We start from the raw sequence: 15,638 nt of genomic DNA on the forward strand, positions 1-15,638 counted from the left end.
AGTATAGTTCCTAGCCATATCAGCCTAGAAAATTGCAACTTTTCATTTTCCGTCGGTCTTAGTACACGATGTAACTACAGAAGAGTCAAGTTTTAAATAGGAAAAATATCGAAACTCTTTGTTCATTTTTTTGAGAGAGATGCTAATGGTCTTGTCCGGTTCAATTCATTATGCTAAGCTATGCTAAAAGTGGGACCCCCAGACCCGGAGATCGGCTGAATGGATTCGAAAACTGTAAAACTCAACTGTTTAACTCTGGGGGAGGTGTAAAATGAGCCTATTTCCAAAAAAAGTGGAATATCCCTTTAAGTAAATGCATTTTTAGATACTTGGACTGAAAACAAGACAAAAATACTAAGTAAGAAAAGCATTTTTTCAGTGTATTAGGGTGACAGACTGACATATATGACCCATATAGACTCATTCTTCTGAAGTGTTCTGGTGTAAACTGTGTTTGTCAGAGTATAGACGCTCTGATGACCGATGAGATCAATGACATCAGGATCGTGGGAACGCTCACGGTGATCTTACTGCTGGGAATCTCCATCGCTGGAATGGAGTGGGAAGCGAAGGTCAGGACGTCCCTATATGGATTCAGATTTCTTCTTGCAGTAGTTATTATTCTCGTGATGTATTGATTATCTTTGACAGGCCCAGATTGTGTTATTGGTGATTCTTGTGGCGGCGATTTGCAACTACTTCATTGGATCCTTCATCCCTGTGGAGGCAAAGGAACCCAAAGGCTTCTTCAGTTATAACGGTGGGACGTCTCTGCTCATCTGCTTTAGTTTCATATCAATCAGTCCTGGAGGAATTACTCTGATGACTCTTTTTATACAGTATGAAAAAGTGATATATAAAGGCCTTGGAACGCGCAGCTTTGTTTGATGCGTTGATGTAATTTCCACTGAAACAGGAAGCAAAGGCGGGACTTATTTATTGGCTCCTCCCCCTTTTCAAATAACCAATAGCATTTAGTTTACCTCACAGACTGACAGCACCATTAGAAGCGAATTGAGTAACTGAACACATATATATAACATCTCCAACCCATAATGCTCTGTGTCTGTCAACGGTCGCTTTGGTCAGGTGGTGTTTATAGCAAAGGGGGCGGAGCTTTAGATTCTAGAGAGCGTTTGATTGGACAGAAGATGTGATGAGAAGCTGAAGTCATAAAAATCCCTGATCCGTTTTAGCAGAAGTGAGAGACTGTAAGTTTTGAATGCTTATTTCTCCTAAATGCGAATTTTGTCATTGTTTTGGAAGCTTATTCATAACCTTAAGGCGAACATATTCATACTAAAAGCTAAAAAACGTACATTTGGGTTTCAGCGGGTCTTTAATTTAGAATGTATTTTTGTAAGAAAAAAAAATGTGCATGAAATTTTAATAGTTAATATATAGAGCTACTTGCTCTTCATCACTAATTGTGTTTTTTAAACGTGCGGCTTCATAATTTTTTCATGTGCACGCTATGACAGATATGATGCATATAGATGAGTGCAGAATGTTTCATGATGTTGTGGGTGTAAGATGCTGATGGTCTTTAACTGGCTCAGTGTTAATGCTGGTTCTTCATACTCAAAGCTTTGTCGTTCCTGTGTTTGTCCGTCTCTAAGCTGCCATAATGATGGAGAACATGGGTCCAGACTTCAGAGACGAGGAAACCTTCTTCTCCGTGTTTGCCATCTTCTTCCCGGCCGCCACAGGGATCCTAGCCGGAGCCAATATATCCGGAGACCTGGCGGTGAGAGATGATCCTCGCTCAACAACTGATGCACTCAAGTATTATTCACCAAACCAAGATTACAGTTTTCAAGCCAAAACACAAAACCAAAACCAAACATAGAGTTGATTTAATCAAATTTATTTTTAAATAATCAACTCTCAAATAAAAACTGAATTTTGCAAACATTTAAATTGCATTTTTTTAATGTCAAATTAGTTTTTTCTATTTGTTGCTATATAAACATTTAAACGCTGGCTGTCTTTATTCAAACATGCATTAAATGTGGAAGACCACAGGTAAAGTAAAAAATATCATGAATATGTAATATAGTGCATATATGAATCAAACGCTCCTCTAGAGTTATTTCTCTAGCTGACTGGAGTTTATGGACACTGATGTCTTCTCTGAGGTAATGTGACGTTTGAAGCTGTTTTACTGACGTCTCTCTGCGGTTGAAACACTGATTGATGGATTATAGGAGACATGATTGAGTTCAGGAAGTTGTTCTGTATCTTTCCTCATTCCTTCTGATGTTCATGTTGATTTGCTGCTGTAAAGAGGAAGAGATGATCAGTTCTGTAAGAACGTTTGATCATAACTTTCACTGTTCGCTGGGTAATTAAACGTCCCTGTTTCGGTCAATAATCACGGGCCTCCAAAACCATTTCAACTTAATTTCAGTGCATCACTCCTCTCAAGGGTTATATTTGTGATTCTGTGGATTTTTGTCATCATATTTCATAAGAGATGATGTTTGTAACATCTGCCCGTGTCTAGGATCCGCAGTCAGCGATTCCCAAAGGAACTCTCCTGGCGATCCTCATAACCGGAGTGGTTTACATCGCTGTCGCCTTCTCGAACGGTAATGTGTTCTTCCTCCGACCGTCATCTCGAGTCTCGGATCAGACGTGACGTTGTGCGTTTGCTGTGTCTTCAGGCTCTTGTATCGTGCGAGACGCCACAGGCGATGATAACGACACGATCGTGGGATCGCTGGAGAACTGCACCGACGCCTCGTGCTCGCTCGGATTCGACTTCTCCATCTGCAAAGAGGGAGGCTGCAAGTACGGGCTTCAGAACGACTTCCAGGTGTGTGTGTGTGTGTGACGCCAAACACAGGCATAAGATGTGCTTATATACTTATCATGGTTATATTAGAATGCATACACTACTAGTCAAAAGACTGGAATAATTAAAGTCCCCCTGTAGTCAATCATTTTATCTCTTAAAACTCATCTTTGATTTGTTTGATTTCATTGTGTTTTCCTTGAAATATCTTGAATGTAACTCGACACCCTCGCCTCATTTAGTATGCACGGATCTATGAATATGCAAATGAGCCCTGCCTTCACTCACTCACTCACTCAGAGATCCACTGGTTGACGATCACACGTTGATCTGATTGGTTACAAGGTAGTCTGTGACGTCAGAAACACCAGCGATTTCAAAGCGTGTTTTTGAGAGTAGGCTTGTTTGAGATGAGCAAAATCTGCGCAGAATCGATCACCGGTGATCAGCGCGAGATGCATGCCGGTTAGAAATGTGTCCGAGTGCGGTCCGCCTTGCTCTGATGTCATGCTGACGTATGTCAAAAATCTCTCGCGAGCGCAAGGCGCACGTGTCGGATTCTGCAGTCGAGCGCAGTTGCTCTCCACTGACTGCGCTGATCAAAAGCATGATGGGAAACGACTTGCTGACGACACAGCTTAATGCTCATTGGTTTAAACAACTGTGATGTATTGCTCTCTTTTAAAATGTTTGATTTTAAAACTCTAATATCATGTTTTATGTGTATATGTTATGTGTGAATATTCCCAAACTATCTGACAGTGCAATCTCTTTGGGTTATGCAATTTAATTTTTATAAAAAAAAAACACACAAAAAAACCCCACATAGAACACTTTCTGTATTAAAGAAAAAATTATTGATAAACATGTAGGCCTATTTGGAATGGAATTAAATAACAAGTACTTTGGGTGTCTTGTTCATTTTATTTATTTTCATATAAAAGCAACAGAACTCGAATTACATCCAGTTTATTAGCAACACTGTGCACAAGCGTGAATCCCGCGAAATCCATCTTTGATCTCGCAGGTGTCAGATCCACTACGAGAAGAGAGAAATGTCCGGCTTGCCTGCGCTTTTTTCACTCCTCCCCTCACTGCAGCCGCCTACTCTCGACTACATTTCAGGCGAGGCAAGGCGCATCTCAAACAAGCCTACTGTCTTTGGTTCACTGCAGTTTTAAGGAGGAAATACTCAGCAATGGTGTCGACTTATGAATTTACACATGCTTTGTCTTAAAGCAGATTAAAAACACCACATAGACACATAAACTACAGTAAAAGCTGTATTTTCACCACAGGGGGACTTTAAGATAGTTAATATGTCTGAAAGAAGTTTTGTTGAGATTTCTGTGATGTTACTGATGGATGTGTGGTTCTGTGGTGTTACTGATGGGTGTGTGGTTCTGTGGTGTTACTGATGGATGTGTGGTTCTGTGGTGTTACTGATGGATGTGTGGTTCTGTGATGTTACTGATGGATGTGTGGTTCTGTGATGTTACTGATGGGTGTGTGGTTCTGTGATGTTACTGATGGACGTTACTGATGGATGTGTGGTTCTGTGGTGTTACTGATGGATGTGTGGTTCTGTGATGTTACTGATGGGTGTGTGGATGTGTGGTTCTGTGGTGTTACTGATGGGTGTGTGGTTCTGTGATGTTACTGATGGGTGTGTGGTTCTGTGATGTTACTGATGGCTGTGTGGTTCTGTGGTGTTACTGATGGATGTGTGGTTCTGTGGTGTTACTGATGGATGTGTGGTTCTGTGACGTTACTGATGGATGTGTGGTTCTGTGACGTTACTGATGGATGTGTGGTTCTGTGGTGTTACTGATGGATGTGTGGTTCTGTGGTGTTACTGATGGATGTGTGGTTCTGTGACGTTACTGATGGATGTGTGGTACTGTGATGTCACTGATGTGTGGTTCTGTGACGTTACTGATGGATGTGTGGTTCTGTGGTGTTACTGATGGATGTGTGGTTCTGTGGTGTTACTGATGGATGTGTGGTTCTGTGACGTTACTGATGGATGTGTGGTTCTGTGGTGTTACTGATGGGTGTGTGGTTCTGTGGTGTTACTGATGGATGTGTGGTTCTGTGACGTTACTGATGGATGTGTGGTTCTGTGGTGTTACTGATGGATGTGTGGTTCTGTGACGTTACTGATGGGTGTGTGGTTCTGTGATGTCACTGATGGGTGTGTGGTTCTGTTACGTTACTGATGGATGTGTGGTTCTGTGGTGTTACTGATGGGTGTGTGGTTCTGTGGTGTTACTGATGGGTGTGTGGTTCTGTGGTGTTACTGATGGGTGTGTGGTTCTGTGATGTCACTGATGGGTGTGTGGTTCTGTGACGTTACTGATGGATGTGTGGTTCTGTGGTGTTACTGATGGGTGTGTGGTTCTGTGGTGTTACTGATGGATGTGTGGTTCTGTGGTGTTACTGATGGATGTGTGGTTCTGTGGTGTTACTGATGGACGTTACTGATGGGTGTGTGGTTCTGTGACGTTACTGATGGGTGTGTGGTTCTGTGATGTTACTGATGGACGTTACTGATGGGTGTGTGGTTCTGTGGTGTTACTGATGGGTGTGTGGTTCTGTGGTGTTACTGATGGATGTGTGGTTCTGTGGTGTTACTGATGGATGTGTGGTTCTGTGGTGTTACTGATGGACGTTACTGATGGGTGTGTGGTTCTGTGACGTTACTGATGGGTGTGTGGTTCTGTGATGTTACTGATGGACGTTACTGATGGGTGTGTGGTTCTGTGACGTTACTGATGGGTGTGTGGTTCTGTGGTGTTACTGATGGATGTGTGGTTCTGTGGTGTTACTGATGGACGTTACTGATGGGTGTGTGGTTCTGTGACGTTACTGATAGGTGTGTGGTTCTGTGATGTTACTGATGGACGTTACTGATGGATGTGTGGTTCTGTGGTGTTACTGATGGATGTGTGGTTCTGTGGTGTTACTGATGGATGTGTGGTTCTGTGGTGTTACTGATGGGTGTGTGGTTCTGTGATGTTACTGATGATGGGTGTGTGGTTCTGTGGTGTTACTGATGGATGTGTGGTTCTGTGGTGTTACTGATGGGTGTGTGGTTCTGTGACGTTACTGATGGGTGTGTGGTTCTGTGATGTTACTGATGGACGTTACTGATGGATGTGTGGTTCTGTGGTGTTACTGATGGATGTGTGGTTCTGTGACGTTACTGATGGGTGTGTGGTTCTGTGATGTCACTGATGGGTGTGTGGTTCTGTTACGTTACTGATGGATGTGTGGTTCTGTGGTGTTACTGATGGATGTGTGGTTCTGTGGTGTTACTGATGGATGTGTGGTTCTGTGGTGTTACTGATGGGTGTGTGGTTCTGTGATGTTACTGATGATGGGTGTGTGGTTCTGTGGTGTTACTGATGGATGTGTGGTTCTGTGGTGTTACTGATGGGTGTGTGGTTCTGTGACGTTACTGATGGGTGTGTGGTTCTGTGATGTTACTGATGGACGTTACTGATGGATGTGTGGTTCTGTGGTGTTACTGATGGATGTGTGGTTCTGTGACGTTACTGATGGGTGTGTGGTTCTGTGATGTCACTGATGGGTGTGTGGTTCTGTTACGTTACTGATGGATGTGTGGTTCTGTGGTGTTACTGATGGGTGTGTGGTTCTGTGATGTCACTGATGGGTGTGTGGTTCTGTGACGTTACTGATGGATGTGTGGTTCTGTGGTGTTACTGATGGGTGTGTGGTTCTGTGGTGTTACTGATGGATGTGTGGTTCTGTGGTGTTACTGATGGATGTGTGGTTCTGTGGTGTTACTGATGGACGTTACTGATGGGTGTGTGGTTCTGTGACGTTACTGATGGGTGTGTGGTTCTGTGATGTTACTGATGGACGTTACTGATGGGTGTGTGGTTCTGTGGTGTTACTGATGGGTGTGTGGTTCTGTGGTGTTACTGATGGATGTGTGGTTCTGTGACGTTACTGATGGGTGTGTGGTTCTGTGGTGTTACTGATGGGTGTGTGGTTCTGTGGTGTTACTGATAGGTGTGTGGTTCTGTGATGTTACTGATGGATGTTACTGATGGGTGTGTGGTTCTGTGATGTTACTGATGGGTGTGTGGTTCTGTGATGTTACTGATGATGGGTGTGTGGTTCTGTGATGTTACTGATGGTTGTGTGGTTCTGTGATGTTACTGATGATGGGTGTGTGGTTCTGTGATGTTACTGATGATGGGTGTGTGGTTCTGTGATGTTACTGATGGTTGTGTGGTTCTGTGATGTTACTGATGATGGGTGTGTGGTTCTGTCAGGTGATGAGTTTGGTGTCTGGGTTCGGGCCGCTCATCACGGCTGGGATCTTCTCCGCTACGCTCTCGTCGGCGCTGGCGTCTCTCGTCAGCGCTCCTAAAGTCTTCCAGGTCAGACTTCAGATCCTTCTCTATGTTTGCGACACTGAGGTCAGAGGTTAACTGAGGCCATGTCCATGTTCTTACTTAGTATTTTTGTCTTGTTTCCAGTCCAAATATCTAAACATTCTTGAATCAAGATGCATTTACTAGATGAGTAAAATGACATAAGATATTATGTCTTGGTTTCCAGGAGAATTAATCCAAATGAAGCGAGTTGTTGCTTAAAAAAGCTAAATTATCTGCCAATGGGGTCAGAAAAATAATGTTAATTCAAAAAGAAACAAGATTATTTTTCTCACCCCACTGGCAGATCATTTTACTTGTTTTAAGCAAAAACTCACTTCATTTTTATTTATTTCGTCAGAAAACAGGACTTAATATCTTATGTCATTTTACTACTTTAGTAAATGCATCTTGATTTAAGAAATGTTTGATATTTGTCCTTCCGGTCACTAATGAGAACATTATTAAAGACCAGATAACTTTGAACAAACGTTTTATTAACGTTACTGGAAAAACGTTTGTCCATAACTTTGAGAGAACCTTGACAGAACGTTTGCTAAAGTCCTGAGAACTTTATCTTATGTGATGATTATATTTATTTAATTTTAAAAAAGCATCTTGCTGAATGTGTGAATCACTTTCAACAGCTGTGATGAGTAATATATAATGTGACATGCAGCCAAACAAAAACACATTATTTAGCCGTTTGCATCTGCAAATTGTCCGTTACACGTGTTTCATGTGTGGTAACGTCAATGTTAATGACGTCGACTGTCCGACTTCTAAACACTTGAGGAGATTTCCTCGCGTAATTTCACTATCTTCTCATCTTCTACTGTTACTTTAAGGGTTTCAACAAGGCAACCTGATACAAAAGCTTGTGCTTTCTGATTTTCGCATTTGGCATTTGGGTAATTTTTTGCAAAATCATCAGATACAGCAGCGAACGAGGCAATTTGTTTGATGTAAACGCTCTCGTACGGATAACATTTTAAAAGCTTGAATGCAATGTAAGCCACTTTGGTTAAAAGCATCTGCCAAATGCATACAGTAAATGATGATGCATTTTCTGTCTTTTATCTTATGACATGATTGTGTGTGTGTGTGTGTGTGTGTGTGTGTGTGTGTGTGTGTGTGTGTGTGTGTGTTTGTGTGTGTGCATGCGTGTGTGTGTGTGTGTGTGTGTGTGTGCGCACTTCTGCAGGCCTTGTGTAAGGATAAAATCTACCCTGGATTACATGTGTTTGCCAAAGGATACGGAAAGAACAAAGAGCCTCTGCGCGCGTACGTCCTCACCTTCGTCATCGGCCTGGCCTTCATTCTGATCGGTAAATCACCCTCCACTTCACTCTTATACTGCCAAACAAAAATGATTCAGACACCAGATATAACTTTTGACGTTGTTTCACTAGTGTGTGCAGGACACTATAGTTCATTTATGTAAGTGAGGAGAGCAAAATAAAGTAAACTGTGAGATATTATACCCAAATATTCTTCATACAGCGACTACCAGTGACATTATCCACACTTTGAGCTGATCATGTTTTGCTGAAGTGTGTTTTCTTTAATTGCTAATGCTCTTTTTACACACAGACTGAACACAATGAAGCATTGCTTGGTGATTGGTTGAGCTAAACTGATATTGTCTAATTGTGTAGTTAAATTTAACAGCTGACAGATATTCAACATAATTCATGTGTGAGACAGTCTAACAGAAGGACGGACAAAACCAGTCAAATATCCACTGAGTTCTGCTCATATTTTATCACCATTCTCTAAACTATAGCGAATAAACTGATAATGTGAGAAATGTTGAAGATGTCTGAGTAAATGTAGGTTTGACTGTATGTCAACGACAGCGTCTGTGTGTCTAAATCACGTGTGTTGGTGTTTCAGCGGAGTTAAACATCATCGCTCCCATCATTTCCAACTTCTTCTTGGCCTCGTACGCACTGATCAACTTCTCTGTGTTCCACGCGTCGCTGGCCAACTCTCCAGGCAAGTGTCATTTTCTTTGAAGTCAGCGGCTGAATCCGAAACCATTCACTATTCCCTACGTTAGTCCACTAATACTGTTCACTTGAAGGAGTGAATGAAAACAAGTGAGTGAATTCGGACAGCCGTTGAGCGTACGTCATTATTGCAGTGCATTGTGGGATTGAATGAGTGCACTCAATAACGTCCACTATGGTGTCCACTACAAATTGCCGTCCGCTCAAATAAAAAAGCCCTATTTGAGGGTATAGGGGGTGATTTCGGATTCAGCCAGTGTGTAAAACATCCCTGATGGAGTTGATCATGCTGATGCACACATCTGGACAGGGTGGCGTCCGAGCTTCAAGTACTATAATAAGTGGGTGTCGCTGGCCGGAGCCGTGCTGTGTTGCGCCGTGATGTTCGTGATCAACTGGTGGGCGGCGCTGGTCACCAACGGCATCGTCCTGGCGCTCTACATATACGTCAGCTATAAGAAACCAGGTCAGATCTGCTTTCACTTCAGATTGTGCAACGCTTTATGCAACATATTGTTTAAAGTCCCCCTGTAGTCAATCATTTTATCCCTTAAAACTCATCTTTGATCATCAAAATTACATATTTAAACGTTTTTTCCTTGAAATATCTTGATTGTAACTCGACACCCTTGCCTCATTTAGTATGCGCTGTTCTATGAATATGCAAATGAGCCCCGCCTCCACTCACTCACTCAGCTCAGAGATCCACTGGTTGACGATCACACGTTGATCTGATTGGTTACAAGGTAGTTTGTGACGTCAGAAACACCAGCGATTTCAAAGCGTGTGTTTGAGACTGTCTTTGGTTCACTGCAGTTTTAAGGAGGAAATACTCAGCAATGGTGTCGACTTATGAACTTACACATGCTTTGTCTTAAAGTGTATTAAAAACACCACATAGACACATAAACTACATTAAAAGCTGGATTTACACCACAGGGGGACTTTAAAATGACATATTGTGAGAAGCTTTGAATGATTAAGATAATTAATGTTTCTGAAAGAGTCTCTTCTGCTCACCAAAGCTGCATTTATTTGATCAAAAATACAGTAAAAACAGTGAAATATTATTATAAAGTAAGTCAGCTGTTTTCTATGTGAATATACAGTAAAGTGTAATTTATTCCTGTGATCAAAGCTGAATTTTCAGCATCATTACTCCAGTCTTCAGTGTCACATGATCCTTCAGAAATCATTCATTATATAAATACTCATTATATAAATGATAAATGTCATTATGTATATGATATTTCCCAAATAAAATTAAACTGTGATACATTTTATTTTTACTTTGATGAATAAAAAGTTTAAAAGAACAGCGTTTATTTGAAATAGAATCTTTTGTAACATTATAAATGTTTTTTTCTGTCACTTTTGATCCATTTAATGCGTCACTTTGGATAAAAGCATCTTCCAAATGCATAAATGTTAACTAATGTGAGTACTTATTGTAAAGTGTTATTGATTATGTTTTAAAATCATCCTAAGTGAGAGTGTCAGAGGTTAAACTGTGTCTCTCTACTGCAGATGTGAACTGGGGTTCGTCCACACAAGCGCTGATGTACAATAAAGCGCTGACACACAGTCTTCATCTGACGGGCGTCGAGGATCACATCAAGAACTTCAGGTGAATCAGATGAACACACAGATGTGTGAAGAGAATCATTTAACAACAACAATAGGGGAATACAGAGTCAAAACACTTCAATGTATAAAAAATTAAGATCACAATTCTGCATTTTGTATCAAAAAATCAATCATACATCTAAAACATCAGGTATCATTTTCAACAGCTTTACGATTGTTCTTTATTGAAGTAAAAAAAAAAAGTTAAGTCAGTTGAAAATAGTCTACCATTTAGTTCAGTTAACATACATTTTGCTTTATGTATATGATATTTCCCAAATAAAATTACAATTTTTGTTACATTTCCAATAAACCGGTATCACAATCCATAAACCAGACCATTATATCAGCTATAGTGACCAATTTGTAAAACAACTCAAAAATAAACATACACTCTGGGTTGTTTCAACCCAACTTTGGGTCAAATATGGACAAACCCAGCCGTTGGGTTACATTTTTACATTACATTTTTAACCCAAAGTTTGGGTTTGTCCATATTTGACCAGTGTAGACACTTTGGACTAAACTAACGTGACTCTGCAGAGACGTGAAGTTGTGATGTTTCCCACAGGCCTCAGTGTCTCGTCATGTCCGGATACCCTAACTCTCGGCCGGCGCTGATGTATCTCGTACACGCTTTCACCAACAACTCAGGCCTGATGGTGTGCGGACACGTGCGCTCTGTACGTCACACACTTCATCTCTTCTTCAATATGACAATAATATGTTCTTCCTCAGTGTTTCTGTCTCGTTTTCCAGCACAAATCTCTAAACATTATGAAATCAAGATACATTTACTGGAGAAGAAGCAAAATTATATTCATGCTCATGTTAGTTCACAGTGCATTAACTACGTAAACTGATACTTTTTTTACCTTAAAAATGTATTAAATGCTGAAATGAACATGCACTGGATGCTGTTGAAGGATTGTTAGTTCACGTTAGCTGAATAAACGACACCCTTATTGTGAAGTGTTACCAAGATAATCTTAACTCGGAAGGAGTTCTGACCCCATTGGCAGATATCTGTGCTTGTTTTTTAGCAGAAACCCACTTAGTTTCTTAGTATACAAGACCTAATGTAAGTTATTTTGCTTGTCAAGTGAGTGTATCTTGATTTAACCCTCTAGTGTTTTTCGTTCAAATTTTACATTTAGTTTTTTTAAAGTGTTTTAGTTGATCAGAATGTGACTTTTGTAGCACTTGCAGTGTGAACACAGAATAAAATCCTGGAAATCATTAGAAGAAAATGAGTCACGCTTGAGCTCCTCACAATCAAAACTGACCACCATAGATATGAATGAGAAAAATTCATGAAAAAGAATTCATGAATGAGAATTTTGGGGGTACAATCAACAAATCAGACATGATGCAGAAATAAGCACACAGCAATAAAGGGGTTAATTGACAAATTATTATTTTATTTAGAATTTTTTATTTTATGGAAACCAACAGATCATAATTATTGCATAAATACTACCATAAAATTCATTCAAAATACAAAAAATATTATTGAACAAAATTACTACTGTGTTTGTGTTTTTTGTTTTTGCGATTGGATTTTTCATTTGAAGTGTATTTTCTTTTCCTATCATTCCAAGTGTTCAGTTCCTGTTTTCCTTTGTTTCTATAGTTACCCTCATTTGTTGCCTCAGTGATTGATTACCCTCGCCTGTTCCCAGTTATCCTCTGGTTATTTGTTTTTGTTCTTTCCCTGTGTTTGGATTTACTTTTTAGCTTATGTTTGTTTATAAATGGTTACATTTGGATCAGCTGTGAGTGTGAGCCGTAAATGAGGGTTAAAAGGGTTTCGATATTTGTACTGGAAAACAAGACTAAAATACTGTGTATATTGTACGTTGTTGCAGTTTCCTCAGCCAAAGCTGCAGTTGTTCTGTCCTTCTCCTGCAGGGATACCGGCGGCCCAACTATAAGGAGATGATGAACGAGCAGGTCCGCTATCAGCGCTGGCTCCTGAAGGCCCGAATCAAAGCTTTCTACAATCCTGTGTTTGCTGATGATCTCAGACAAGGAGCCCAGTATCTCCTACAGGTCAGAACACACCTGGAAAATATGACAGATGATGTCATTTTTGATAAAGAGCTTATGTAGTGAAGTGAATCAGTGTAATCTGAGAGACGGCTTCACACAGAACCTGTTTAAAACACAAAATGATGTTTCTGTCTCGTTTTCCAGCACAAATATCCAAACATTCTTATATCAAGATACATTTACTGGAGAAGAAGCAAAATGACTGAAGATATTAAGACTTGTCTAATGAAAAATGCATCAAAATGAAGCAAATTCATGCTTAAATCTGCTAATGGAGTGAGAAAAATCATCTTTTTTTCCCTTTGAGGTAAGAGTTTTCTTCTGACTCCATTGGCGGATACTTCATTTTGATGCGTTGTTCAGTCTTGATATCTTCAGTCATACTGCTTATCCAGTAAATATATCTTGATTTAAGAATGTTTCGATATTTGTGCAGAAATACTAACTAGAACAATCATTTTTTCAGTGTAAAAACTATATTTTGAAGTTGTAAATAAAGTTTACTGGAGTGTATTGTACAAGAAAATACTGTTTCAATTTTTCTACTAAGAAACTTCACATGTAATTTAATGGATTTCTTGCCGTTTTCTTAGAAATTTCGAGTACATTTCACAGACAATAACAGGCTGAAAATAGTTTGTCCACCAGTGTTAGTGGAGTGTAAGAGTGAAACTGCTGTCGTTTGATTGACAGACCGCTGGTCTGGGTCGCCTGAAACCAAACACACTAGTGTTCGGCTTTAAGAACAACTGGAGGGACGGCGAGATGAAGGACGTGGAAACCTACATCAACACCATCCAGCGAGTCTCTTTCTGTCTTCATCTTTAACCTGTTAAAGGTCCTTGCACACTGAGACTATGCGGTTTTTCGTATCCGTCGTTCGGTGGCTCTGAGTTGTCAAAAAAACACAATTCAAAATTCTTGCTAAGAATGCGAAAAAACGGAAAAACAGAAAATCGAACCCGATCCAAATTTTTTATGATGGACGAAAGTTTCATAGTGTAAATGTGTTTTTTTTTACATTTTTCGACAATTTTCGGACACGAATTTGGGACTCGGTGTGCAAGGACCTGAACTCCCACTGACACTTCTTTCATTGCACACGTTTAAAATTCATCCTGTGAAAAAATGGAAATGCTACTTTAAAACCGTTTAGTGGCAAAACTTTTTCAACTTAAAGTTTGGAACACTCTTTTGTTTAGTTCAGGGCATTTGCTTTACTGTAAACTTACACATATATACATTTTTACACTTTCTATGCTGCAATAATCTGAGTGTCTTCTTTAAACCGAAGCAAGTATTCATGAATTACAACCATTTAAAGATTCCATATATTGCCCTTTCTCAAAGTCTCGATGCTGTTTTCGGGTTTTTATGAATGCTGATTATTTCCTCATATTCCCAGTGATGCGTTCGACCTGCAGTACGGGGTGGTTCTCCTGAGACTGAAGGAAGGTCTCGACATCTCTCACATTCAAGGTCGAGTTTCCAGTTGCTGAAGTGTAAACTTCATCGGTCTCTTCATCAGGGATTTTAACGCCACTGCTCTTTCTCCAGATGAGTTTCTGTCCTCGCAGGAGAAAACGCCGGGAATGAAGGATCTCTTGGTGTCCATCAACATCAAAGACTTCGACAGCGATTCCTCCAAACCATCATCTATAGCAACCAGCTGTCAAAGCAGCCCGCTCATCTTCAGAGGTCAGAGGTCATGAACTCAGTTGTATTATGACACTACAAATGTCCTCCAGTTTATGAATCTCCGATGAATGTTTTGTATCTTCAGAATATCAGATTCAAAGTTCTGGCAAGGTTCTCTCAAAGTAATGAAACAAGCGTTCTTCCAGTAACGTTAAAGTCCCCCTGTGGTGAAAATCCAGCGTTTAATGTAGTTTATGTGTCTATGTGGTGTGTTTAATCTGCTTTAAGACAAAGCATGTGTAAGTTCATAAGGCGACACCATTGCTGAGTATTTCCTCCTTAAAACTGCAGTGAACCAAAGACAGTCTCAAACACACGCTTTGAAATCGCTGGTGTTTCTGACGTCACAAACTACCTTGTAACCAATCAGATCAACGTGTGATCGTCAACCAGTGGATCTCTGAGCTGAGTGAGTGAGTGGAGGCGGGGCTCATTTGCATATTCATAGAACCGCGCATACTAAATGAGGCGAGGGTGTCGAGTTACATTCAAGATATTTTAAGGCATGACAAATTTTTTCAAGGAAAAAACATTTAAATATGTCATTTTGCTGATCAAAGATGAGATTTAAAGAATAAAATGATTGACTACTGGGGGACTTTAATAAAACATTCAATCAAGATTTTCTGGTCTTCAATAATGTTTTCAAAATGTTAGCACAAAAACATTATGCATACTATACAACGTTCATGCAGAGTTTGGATGTTCATATAACATTTTTTAAAATGTTACAACTTGTTTCAGAACGTTCAGAGAACATTCAAAATTAACATTCCATAATGTTTGAAGAATGATACAATGTAACGTTCGCTTCACATATTCAAAAACACTTCAAATTCATGATGAATGTTAGTTCTCTTGTGGAACCAGCATCTGGTAAACTCCTCTTCTCTAACGACAGACACGAAGAAGCTTCGCCTGCCGCTCAGTTCTGCGGACGAGAGACTCCTCAACGCCAGCCAGCAGTTCCAGAAGAAACAGAGCAAAGGGACGATTGATGTTTGGTGGCTGTTCGACGACGGAGGTCAAGTGATATTTCAACTTTAA

General features: G+C 40.2%; 1 protein-coding gene across 1 annotated transcript in view; it reads left to right on the top strand.

Moving 5' to 3' along the window:
* Window positions 1–15,638, top strand: part of LOC311278071 (solute carrier family 12 member 2) — a 28,480-nt gene that overhangs the window by 8,617 nt on the left and 4,225 nt on the right. The window contains exons 6-21 of the mRNA XM_084388652.1: window positions 462–572; window positions 652–760; window positions 1,620–1,747; window positions 2,507–2,591; window positions 2,667–2,818; window positions 7,102–7,209; window positions 8,408–8,531; window positions 9,100–9,201; window positions 9,526–9,681; window positions 10,743–10,842; window positions 11,413–11,524; window positions 12,753–12,893; window positions 13,587–13,693; window positions 14,299–14,372; window positions 14,451–14,591; window positions 15,493–15,615. Of these exons, the coding sequence (XP_084244778.1) occupies window positions 462–572; window positions 652–760; window positions 1,620–1,747; window positions 2,507–2,591; window positions 2,667–2,818; window positions 7,102–7,209; window positions 8,408–8,531; window positions 9,100–9,201; window positions 9,526–9,681; window positions 10,743–10,842; window positions 11,413–11,524; window positions 12,753–12,893; window positions 13,587–13,693; window positions 14,299–14,372; window positions 14,451–14,591; window positions 15,493–15,615 (1,873 nt within the window). The remainder of the gene's footprint in view (window positions 1–461; window positions 573–651; window positions 761–1,619; window positions 1,748–2,506; window positions 2,592–2,666; window positions 2,819–7,101; window positions 7,210–8,407; window positions 8,532–9,099; window positions 9,202–9,525; window positions 9,682–10,742; window positions 10,843–11,412; window positions 11,525–12,752; window positions 12,894–13,586; window positions 13,694–14,298; window positions 14,373–14,450; window positions 14,592–15,492; window positions 15,616–15,638) is intronic.

Source organism: Rutilus rutilus (genome assembly GCF_951802725.1).
Source record: "Rutilus rutilus genome assembly, chromosome: 19".
NCBI classification, from domain to species: Eukaryota; Metazoa; Chordata; class Actinopteri; order Cypriniformes; family Leuciscidae; genus Rutilus; species Rutilus rutilus.